This window comes from Benincasa hispida, chromosome 3, assembly GCF_009727055.1.
Source record: "Benincasa hispida cultivar B227 chromosome 3, ASM972705v1, whole genome shotgun sequence".
In the NCBI taxonomy this organism is placed as follows: Eukaryota; Viridiplantae; Streptophyta; class Magnoliopsida; order Cucurbitales; family Cucurbitaceae; genus Benincasa; species Benincasa hispida.
The window spans coordinates 50,469,866-50,481,846 of NC_052351.1; the positions used below are offsets into that span (position 1 = coordinate 50,469,866).

The following is an 11,981-nucleotide window of genomic DNA, read 5'->3' on the forward strand; positions in this document are numbered from 1 at the left end:
ACTTTTTTCAACCCAAATAACCCTTATTAAAAAATGAACCCAACCCAACCCAACCATGAAATATTTGGGTTGGGTTGGTTCGGTTTAATCGGGTCATTTATTAAAAATTTTCTTCTAAAAAGAAGCAAAACATAAATATGTAAAAATCTAATTTAATTATTTTCATATATTGAATTAAGATTAACATCTCAATTTCAATTTATATAGTGAAAATTTTCTTTTTAAAGTGCAAAAAAACTAATTTTAAAAGTTGTTGAAAAATAAATTATTCAAAAAATATTGAAAATTAAATAAAATAAAAACCAATATATATATAAATAATTGTGTTAAAGTAATAACAAAAATATATTTTAAAGTTAATAATAAACTCAGGTTTGTTCAGTTTGGTTTGGGTTATATTAGGTGAACCCATGAATCAACCCAATCCATAAAATTTTCATTTATTTAAACCCAACCCAACCCACTCAACCCATAAAATTTTCATTTATTTGAACTCAACCCAAATGAGTTGATAACCCAACCCAACCGTACGGATTGAGTTAAGTTAATCGATTTTTTTGGGTCATCGGATTTTTTGAACACCCCTATAAATTGGTTAAATGATAATAGTAATTTTCAGGTTAGAAAATACAATAAGTGAACATGTTTTCAACGTTTATAATAAAAATGCTAATATATAATAAAAAAATTTAATAAAATAAAATTAAAAAAAAAAAAACTAGTAATTGGGAAAGATTTATTGAAAACATATGGACTAAAATTTGTTATTTGAAAATACATGGATAAATATAAAGACAAAAATGATATTTCTAACCATTTTTTATCACTATTATTAAAGATTAATTTAAAACTGAGACAACTTTCACAAATTTCCAATCAATAAACAATATTGGATTTAGATTTAACTCCTAATAGATGTGCATTTTGGTATCAACATCAATATGAAATTATAAGTTGCACAAAGTATTAGAATAATATTACTTTTTGATTAGGTCATGCATATTTGACAAAGTTATTAATCATCAAGTCATTTTCTTTTTTTCAAAGAAAAAGTTAGTTTGAAAAAGGATTCATTTGAATCAATTTCCCATTATTTGGGTACATTTATTAACTTAAAATCCTAGATTAGTATAGTGAAATGAAATTCTTTAAACCATTAGCACAAAATAAGGTTTGCTAGAGACTAAAGATGCCTTAAAAAAGGGAATTAATCTAATTTGAGTTATACTAGAAGTCTATAAAATTTATTATTTGATAAAGTTAATATAAGCACAACTCAATTAACATAATATATGTGTTTTCGATTAAGAAGTTTGAGATTTGAATCTCCCATTCCAATATAATTTAATTAAAAATATAAAACTTAATTTGATAAACAAAAACGAAAACCACTCCATCAATGTGATTTGGATTGATTTCATCCATTGAAATTAAGTTTTACCCATTTAAATTTAGCTGAGGTCTTCTTTCGTAAGTAAATATGAGAACAGAAAATTGAAAACGAAGCATTCTGATTCAGAAACAAAATAGTATTTAGGTTGAATATAAACTAGTATTACTTCATTTATGAACACGTTTTATGCAAGGTTCAAAATATCGATGGCGATCAAAATATGATGGAAATTTCGAGAAACTTTATAGAATTTATTGTAATTAGTCAATGAAACTTTGATTATGACTTAATTATATTAGGTTATAATTGACCAATTTTAATTATTATTTCTATAAAGTAAAACAAACATTTAGATGTATATTATAAATGACCGTGTAAATGTTGATGTGATAGCAAAATTTAAAAAAAGAAAAAGAAAAAGAAAAAAATAATTACAAAACAATATAAAGTTAGGAACATTTTGAGGTGAAATTATGTGAAAATGAAAGTTTTAAATGGTCTAAGAAAAAAATTCACATAAATTCAATTTTGAAGTAGAATGATGTGAAAATTTAATGAAAAAAGTTGATTGAGATTAAAAATAAACGTATGTTCTTTTTTGTGGCTTTTTCAGTTTCATTTTCTATAGAACTTAAAGTTTCGGATTAAAAAGAAAGTTAAAAATTGAGAAAATTTGGAAATAAAAAAAAGTAGCGCATTGAAAGAGTTTCATGCTTCTCGATATTGGCTTGTGAAACTATACAATTCTATATGTAATCAATACTATAAAATTGAAAGACTTGCACTGAATTAATATAGTTAATTAAAAAAATCAAATTTTCTTGAATTTTCGAGATTTATTGAACTTTCGTCGAACTGGGGGAAAACAAAATAAAAATGTCTTGGTATTTTCATCAAAATTTCTCAAAATTTCGTCGAAATTGGGGAAAGAAATTTCCCCTTCATAAATTTTGAGGCCTCAAATTATCCAAGATGTCTTCTTCGTCCCTATTCCCATAGGTACTTTCAACCCCACATTAAATCATTACAAATCAAAGTTTAGGGACTAAAATTATTAGTTCCATAAAAGTTCAAGGACCGAGATTAATTTTTAACCAATTTCATTTTGACCTAGTCCATAGCACGTGTGATTCTATGTGCTAAAATAAAATTATAAATTTCACGTGTATCACACTTGATTATGGACTAGTCAAAATAAACTAGGATAAAATTCACTTTTGGTCCTTAAACTTTTGTGATTATCATGATCCACATAATTGTAACAATTTAAAAAGAAAAAGAAAATAAAATTTTACAAAAATTTAAAGGGTAAAGGGTGTGATTGCCCATTTAAAGATACTTGTACAGTTAGATCACGATGTTTCATATTTATGGTTTAGATCATACCCGTACACAAAATGATAATATCACTTTGACATATAACCACTTCAACCCAAATAGTTGTAGCGAGAAAAAGAACATGAATGTACGTTCAAGCATTCAACGACTAAATTTGTTATTTCACATTTATGATTTATATCACATTGTACGGAAAGACACACTACATTACGGTGTAACCACTTCGAAATGAAAAGTTGTAAGGAATAACAAAATTAACATTATCATAAGAGGTAAAAGACTTAATAGAGATATATATATATATGTGTGAATACACAAGTCAATAAAAAATATTAAGAAAATGGTAATTAAAATTTTTCTAAAGAAAAAAAAAAGGGAAAAAGGTAACTAAAAATATTTGGAGACCCAAGTCCACCTCAAGGTCAAGGTCAAGGTGAAAAATATATTCCATTCCCATAATCAAAATGAAATTGAAAAACTTAAAATTTAAAATAATAACAATAATTAGAAATAAAATAAAATAAAAACAAGTGTCACAAAATTTTCGTTACTTGGGACCTAAGCAAATGCACAAATTTCTTGTTTCATATTCATACTATCAAGTCTCTATTCTTTTTTAATACACCCAATAAGGAGTTGTTTGATATAAGAGAAGAAAGAGATGGGACTAAGTAAGTGATTTGTGATTTGAATTTCATTGTTTTACAAATTTCATTCCATTCATTTTAGAGCTGATAAAGGAATAACAAATGAGAGAGAAGTTGAGAGGCAAAATAATTAAGAGACGTCATTGGATTAAAAGAAAAAAGTCGAGTTCAAAATATTTGGTTTTAAGTAAACTAAACCTCAGCTTTCCAATTAACAGGTTCTAATTCATGTAATTTTCTACATAATTGTTGTGTAATCATTTCTTGATCTTCTTTTCACTATCATACATGATATCTTTAAAAAAAAAAAAAAACAATAGAAAAACATCGTGTACGAAAATAATATTTTTTTATTATCAAATTTTTTTTTCTCTATCACTTCAGTTATTGACCGTCATCAATAGTAAGTAACAAATACAATATATGAGAACGTTTCTACTCTTAACTAAGATCAACTCTTAGTCCTTTTCAATTACTTTATTTATTAGCGTTGAATCTTTTTTATTTATCTCATTTTTAATTACAACAAATAACTTTTTCTAATACACCTAGAAATTAATATTGTAGGTCAACAAAAATATACGTTTCTCTCACTTTGATTATTTAACTTAGACATACAATAACAAAGTAAAATCTACTTTCTTGTTGAAATTTAAAGAGGAAGAAGAATCAATTACTTGCCAAAAACAACAAAGCACAAGCATATTAATTTCATGCATTAAATGAGAGTAGAAAATTATATGAAAGAGGAAACAAATAAAAGAAACAAAAGTATAGGATTTGTTGACCATATAAATCACCTAGAAGAGTTTTGCTAAATTTCGTTTTATTATTGGACACTAGAAGAAATTAGGCCTTTAATGTCAGTTAAATTAAAAAGGCACATATGAACAATATCAGTTTTAGAAAGAAAAAAAAAATGGATCGTTAATGTCAGTTTAAAACCGACATTATAGGTATATTTAATGAGACTATAATATCGTTTTAAAACTGACATTATAGGTAAATCCTATTTTAGGTTAAGGGTACATATTATATATAATAGTTGTGTTGGTTAAAAAAAAAGGTTGTGTTGAACCACGTCACACAACCTCCCCCAAGTAATCTTCTTCGTCACATGAATGACCAATGCTAGCCTCTAGCCATTGGTGTTCATCACATGTCATTCGTCGAACGACCAACGGTATGTGGGATGTTTGTTGACCAATTACTGCACAAGCATATTTCATGCATTAAATGAGAGTTGAAAATTACATGAAAGAGGAAACAAATAAAAGAAGCAAATATATGAGGTTTGTTGACCAAAAATCATCTAGAAGTGTTCCGCTAAATTCTCAAAGTATAAATATGCTCAATCGAATTTGGACTAAACATCAAATTATATCAAATTAGTTTCTTCGATCCAACGATCATGACTAAATAACTTTTACTTTCAATTTTAATTTAAGATACATGTAGGTTTTTAATTAGATTCCAAATTTAATTTAGTTTCGCTATTAATTTAAAAAATGATGTGAATGGTCAAAATGCTCATTCAGCAACATATATTATTGGTTTTATTTTTTTTTTCTTTTTACTATGGCAAAGAAAATAAAAAGGGGAATAAAGCTAATGAAACCCACATTAGGTTGAAGAGTTTCCTCATTTTTCTTCGGCTTTTAATTGATCCCAAAATTTGCCTTCTTCTCTATTACTTTCTAGTTCATTGGGAATTTTAATTAATGTAATTGGAAATAAGAACTTATGATACTAATACTATATGGATTTAATTTCTTTTGGTTTTGGAATATTTTAAACAGTTGGGAAAGAATTTTACAGTTTAATTTTTTTTTTTTGGAAAGAAAAAAAAAAAGCAAAAACCTCGAACATTATATACTTGAAAAATCATTTCCCATGTTCCTCATCAAAAACTCCAAAGATAATATGCATTTGGTCACTGAATTTTTAAAACGTATCCTTTTTATCCCTAAAATTTTTTAGAAATAGGTTTAAAACGTCCTTAGGGCATTAGTTTTACTATTTGCTACTCAATAGGATTGTTTTTATTATATTTAATGCTGACATGGAAATTCAAAAGGAAAAATAATAATTAAAAAAAACGAAAGTCTCCTCTCTCTCTCTCTCCTCTCTTTTACACACTTCCGACACCACTCATCCATTGCCTCAATCTCCCTACAGTATGTCTATGTTGTTGCCGTTTTGGTTTATTGACCATTGGAAGGGGAGCTCAAGTCACAAATATGGATGAAACAGGTATTTTCACAACTCTATCACCTAGTCAATTCTGTTCCACTTAATCCTTATTAGGCAAGCTTACTTCCATTTTCTTGAAATCCACCAACAAACCAACAACTATACGCATCTACATTATTTGTTATTTAAATTTCATAGTTTTACAAACTTCATTGAATTCAATAAATGAATGAATTAGAGAGGAGAATTAATTAATTGAGGGGCAGTCCTTAGATTAAAAGGAAAAAATTGAGTTCAAATTGATTGATTTTAGGTAAATTAAGTCGCAACTTCCCAATTAACTAAGTTCTAATTCTTGTCTATTGAGGAAAAAAAAAAGTTCAACATTATGATAGTTATGAAAATACATCTGTTTGTTGTTTCCTATATTAACATACCTTTAATATTAGTATAGGATTTACTTATATGGAAAAAGGATATATATAAAGCTAGTTTGAATTGAGAGGGTACCGTACTTCAGTCAATACTAAAAAAGATCCTCTATTTTTCTTAGTATCATTAAAGATAGAGAAATTTAAACCATACGATTTGACAAAAAAAATCTTTATTTGTAGTTCAAAACATGAAAATGGGATTAATTAACAATAGACATGATGATTACGTCATGACAATATGAACCTTCTAGATTTACACACATTATTTGCATATTGTTATAGGGTCCTAATCAATGAAAAATCCGACTTAAGTAATACATATGATTATGATGGCAAAAATCTTTCATGGAAGAAGTTTATATTACCGGAATTTGGTATTAATTAACTTAGAAACCTATGATAATAATCGAAATAAAAACCGAAGTTTCAAGGATGAATCAGTAAAGTATCGCATACATGGAACTTGACGTTCGTTTTTAACATTCCTATCTCCATAACTAAAAGTTTACTAATAAATAAAAATTAAATTAAAATCTAATTGCTTTTATTCATTTTAATAATTTGACATAATAAAATAAACTAACTAATGTAAATTAAATGTTTGTGGATAATTGCCTTATAGTGGCGTAAAATTGTTGAAAGTAATTACACAAACTAAACATGCTTTATCCAAAATATCTTTGATCTCACTCAATTAATGTAAACATGTGTTTGAGAGAGATGGAAGATCAAACCTCTAACTTCTAGAGAAGAAGATCATGCCAATCACCATGGAGCTAAACTCACTTTCGCTAAATTTTTAAAAATTTATATACATTCCTAACAAATTGTATATCATGCCATATAGTTTCGTTGTCACCTAATTTCAGGTTGATTTTTGCATACCACAACAAATTAAAAACATTATATTCTCAAACGAAAAGTCAGAATTTCAAATCCTCACACATGCTTATAAAAAAGAAGTTATCAACTAATTTAAGCATTTGGCAATAAAGTAAAATCTCAAAAGATCAAAGTACTCAAATAGGATAGGGGCATAACATCACTATCATTAGAACACAAGAAGATACATATTTTTACAATAACATGGTTGAAATAAAGGGAATGTGGGATAAAAATACCTGGGGATTGAGAGTTGGATTCACAAAGCAAAGTAAAAGAGTTGATCAATCCATCCAAATCCATGCTAGTTGCTAAAGCTAAGCAAAAGCCAAATATATTGATACCCCACACTTGAAATTGTCATGAAGTATAAATATGGTTTTCTCAAAACCAAGAGAATACCTTTATTCTCAACATCACATTACATTCCATTGCATAGCATAGCATAGAAGCCTCCTTTATTTCATCACATCCTCCTGTTTGAAAGCACCACCAAGGAAGAGAGGAACCATTAGTTGTTGATTTTTATATAGGTTTCAAAATTTTAACATCCGATCTCAATATGAGAAAGTACAAACAACGTTTCAAGTTATTATATCTAAGATACAAATATGAGAATAAGAGATTCGAACCTATGACTTCTTGGTCGATCAAGGATATATATATCAGTTTAGGTATAATCATGTTGGCATTCTAGGATAGAAGTTAGAAAATTATATAAAGAACAACTAGATAAACTCCTTCTTTGGTTGGCCTAAGGAGTAGGATTTGGGAGGAGTGAGAAACTCCTTGTTTTGGCCACGTTTCACAAACATCAATTTCATAGCATATTAACTCCCTAAACTCCCTAAACTGGGCCTCACGATGTAACTTACTAAATTTAACAACTCTTCAAAGTAAACAATTCCACTCCTTGCCACAAATAAGAGATTAATAGGGGCATTAAACAATTAGGAAGAAGGATTTCTCACAAATTTAGAATAAAAAAAATCTAGAACGGGCAAATATAATCCTTGATTTGGCTTGAGATCCAGAAATCAAAATTCACTAACAAAAAGAAAAACTAGAGAGAATGATTTGCGAACGAGAAATTTGAACCTCTGACTTCTTGATCAATCGAGAGTACATATCCCGTTGCCATTCTAGAAAAGAAGTTTGAAAAATATATAAATAACAAATGAGCCAAAAACAGATCGTCAAGACATGTTTTGCCCAAGGAGTATGAATTGGGAGGGGTGAAGAAGTCCTTGATTAGACAAGAAGTTCATGGGTCCACACGACTAAAAGATCAATTTCATAATTTATCAACTCCATACATTATGGCCTTGTGACTAAACAACTCTACTCATCTTAACGTCCCTTTAATGATCTAGATGAAATCCATCCTAAATAAGAGATCGACAAGGTATTAAAAAAGGATTAAGAAGATGGAATTAAAAAATTTAGAATCCAAAATCTAGAACGAGCAATATAATCCATGATTTGGCTTGAGATCCAGAAATCAAGAATCACTACCACAGGAAAAACGAGAGAGAATAATATATAATTGATGCAAGCAGACTTCATTTAGCAAAGACGAATTATAGGGGGAAAGAAGAAAGAACTCACAGTAGGGAACGATCTTCCATAGTTGGTTCTCTCCTTCCTTCCATTTCCAGAGGACAATGTGGGTGCCATCATGAACTCCACCAGAAAATTTATCGCCATGAAAGGCATCAACATTCAAGTGAATGTTATTCACCATCCTTATTGCTCTATACCCTTCACCAAATTCCTTGCTCTGTGTCCACAGTACCGACTCGTCCACCACATTCGGATCGTAATGTATCAGCTGAACCTGCATTTCATTTTCAATATTCATTCATGAGTTGGTTTTGATTTTAAACTCAGTCAGTCCGAAATCGATATCATCTTCACAATGTCACTGTCCAATGTCCTTTTCTTTCAGTTTGGTTGGTGTACAGGTAATTTTTTGGGCCTACCAATATGTCCGTTCTGCAAGATGCAAAACCAACATCCAACCGAGTTCAACCATTCGGTCTCGGTCAGATTCATTGAGTTTTTAGAGAAAGCTCAAACCAAAAAGGGCACCAATCATAATCAACCAAAACAAAACTTGGCTTGATAGCGTTTTCGGGTTTTTTACTCGCCATTGTGACCTTTCTTGAACCAAAATTTAAGAAACTGTCTGCCAAGAAATCTCTAGGATGCCACCATAAAACTTGATGACAGAAAATGCCCAAACCCAGGCAACTTGAACATCATAACCCTACCCACACAAAATCAAATAGTAGAATATAAAACTAGCATTCAGACCAAACACGAAAACAAACACTCAGTACAAGTAACTTTCATGGAAAACAGTATGGGCTAAAAGCATTTCTAGTCTTTGAACTTTCATGGAAGTAATTATACCGTTCTTGAACTTTAGTTCCTAATGATTTGGCATCTCTACTTACTTACAATTTAGCAACAATTTAGCCCATAAAACTTTAGCATGACACAATTTACTCTCAATTTTACAAAATATAGCAAGTTGTTACATGATAAAAATTGACACCAATTATGATGAGTTTTTACATGGTAAATAGATTGTTATAAATTTTAAAAATAAATTATTACACACTAGGACTAAATTGTTACAAATTTGAAATTACAAGACTATCGGAAAAGCTATTTCATTAGAATGCGATCAATATATATACAATCTAATTTCTAATTTTTGGGTTAAAACTAAATACAGCAACCCAAAAGAAGTATTGGAAAAACATACACAGCAAATATGAAAAATATATTTCCTAATAATACAACCCAAAATAAATGCATGGAAAAATATATATACAAAGCATATAAGAAAATATATTTCCTAGTTAAGACTAAAATTCTTCCGAGTTTTTGTTTGTAAAGGTTTAATTAAAGTTAAACCTTTTTTTAACCTTAGGGGCCTAGAAAATAATTCTTCTAAGAAGTATCTAGAGAATTACATCAGACGCTCATACATGACCCACCTATATTTTAAAAGATATATATATATATATATAATGAACTTCCTTTTCCACCTAAAGTTATTTTAATCAAGAACATTTTTCATTTCATTATTGATTTTTTGTTTTTAGCAATTTCATTATTGAATTTACTAGAATACTAATGGTTTTCTCAAACAAGATCTTTTAACCTAAAGGAAATAAATTAATAAATTAATAAATAAATAAACTACAAATACAATCCGATCCGATTTTACAACCACTTCAAATAGAATATCAAAACCAGAGCCAGAATATTAAATGCATTTTTTAAAAAGCGTGTCTGAAACACTTATGTTATGATACTTTTTTTTTTTTAATCTTTTTTATAATAAATAAATTGATATTACATATCAGCATTATTAGATACTTTTTCTTTACAAATTCTTTTATCCATTCATATTATTATAGTATTGAAAACTCTAAACTCTAGATTAAATAACAAGGTTAATCTCTAAACTCTGAGAAAATTAATAGATTCGTTATATTATATACGTATTTAAATTTTATGTTTGATGTATGTGAATTTGAAAGGGAAAAAAAAATCGAAAATTGTAGACTAAATTTGTAATTTAGAAAATTGAAGAACCAATTAAATACAATTTTAAAATAATTTAATTAAAATTCTAAAAGGCACTTCCAATTCATCGAAATCACTTTCTGAGATCTGTAAATTCATATATTCATTCCATCATTCACTGTAAATTCCAAATTCCAGATGAACGCAGACAAAAAGCGGCAATAAAATCAGGGAAAATTTTACCGGATGAGTAGCTCCGATGGAATGTTTCAGCGCCTGACCGGTGGCCTTGTTCACCAGAGCAAAGCAGGGACATCCTTCCTCATCTTTAATCCTTGTACTGTATTTCTCATCTTTAAACCAGTGCTGAAACGTACACGATTCACCAACGCCATTAAATTATCAAAAAGTAAGGAAGAAATTGCAAAATCAACTACTCTAATTACAAATTAAGGCGAAAATCAAAGCGATTGAGGATCGGATCGATCATACTTGAGCGGGATCGTAGGGATCGGAAGGGACGAGGACAACTTTGCCGTCGCGGATGGCGAGTGAGAAATTAGGGTTTGCTTTGGCGTAGACCTTGACCGTTGGCCTGTTGGAGAAGGGAGAATCGGATTGATGAGAGTGTTGGTGAATAACCGTGGGTGAGTGTGAATGGTGAGAGTGGTGGTGCACGACCGGAGGCGGCGGTCCGGAGGAGTATCCGTAGTCGGGAACCGGCGGTTCCGGAGGGAAATTGGACTGGTAGGCATCGTAAGACGGCGGAGGAGGCGGTGGCGCATCGCCGTAGTGCGTGTGGTGGATGTGAGAAACCAGTGGCGGCGGTGGATCGGAGTACAGCGGCCTGTATCCCGGTGGAGGATGACGAGGCTCGCCGTCTTCATTGTCGTTGTCACGGCGGTGGTGGTGATGAAAGGGGAAGGCCATTTTTTTCCGATATTTGGGGTTTTTCAGAAAGAAACACGTCGGCGATCGCCTGTGAATTTAAATGAGGTTTAACCAACAAGAAGGTAACACGTGTCATCTTCTCCCCGCAGATTCTAGAATTCCAGCCCTTCGTATGTAAAAGACGTGTATGTTTAAAATACTATTGACAAATAAAAACAATTTTTTTTTTATTTGGTTAGAGAAAATAGAATCAATATTTAAATGCACACGTTTTATATTAAAATGTAATAATTTCACCAAGAAAGTTTTCCAAACATGGTAGAGTCAACATATTTATAAATATAGCAAAATATCATTATCTATGTAACAACCCGACTTTTCTAATGCCCACTATTAAGATATTACTACATGCATACATGAATTTCAGTTGTTTGTTCATTAAAACTCATAAAAGAACGACGAGACATTTTATTAAAGTTAAAAAGAACGAAATCATAAGTTCATTAAACACTTTTCAGAGGTCCGTCTTAAGATAAAAATTAAAACATGAAAATAAAATCTCACGTACGGTTCTGTCGACTTGGTCTGGCCCATTCCTCGAAAGAAGTTTTCATAGCCAACTCGTTTGCTTCTATCGTCAAGCACTACTCAAAGGGACGG

At 29.9% G+C, this 11,981-nt stretch overlaps 1 protein-coding gene across 3 annotated transcripts; it reads right to left on the bottom strand.

The window, feature by feature from the left end:
• Nucleotides 1-4,424: 4,424 nt before the first annotated feature.
• On the bottom strand, nucleotides 4,425-11,399 carry LOC120073183 (ricin B-like lectin R40G3). Of its 3 annotated transcripts, XR_005480687.1 has the most exons (6): nucleotides 10,923-11,399; nucleotides 10,674-10,796; nucleotides 8,496-8,724; nucleotides 7,290-7,363; nucleotides 7,127-7,204; nucleotides 4,425-4,588 (listed from the first exon to the last, which is right to left on the bottom strand). XR_005480687.1 is itself a non-coding variant. In XM_039025854.1 (4 exons), coding segments are annotated over exons 1-4 (792 nt in total). In that variant the 5' UTR covers nucleotides 11,361-11,399; the 3' UTR covers nucleotides 7,014-7,361. The 3 variants fall into 3 exon arrangements, 1 of the variants encoding a protein (XP_038881782.1); XR_005480686.1 differs by lacking the exon at nucleotides 4,425-4,588 and having other exon boundaries at nucleotides 7,004-7,204; XM_039025854.1 differs by lacking the exon at nucleotides 4,425-4,588 and having other exon boundaries at nucleotides 7,014-7,363.
• Nucleotides 11,400-11,981: the final 582 nt, after the last annotated feature.

Excerpts from the sequence above, each read along its gene's own strand:
- LOC120073183 (XM_039025854.1), bottom strand. The coding sequence starts at position 11,360 with ATGGCCTTCCCCTTTCATCACCACCACCGCCGTGACAACGACAATGAA. Across the intron at positions 10,797-10,922 it reads ATCCCTACGATCCCGCTCAA|CACTGGTTTAAAGATGAGAA; the intron begins GTATGATCGATC and ends TGTACGTTTCAG. Across the intron at positions 8,725-10,673 it reads CCATCGGAGCTACTCATCCG|GTTCAGCTGATACATTACGA; the intron begins GTAAAATTTTCC and ends AATGAAATGCAG.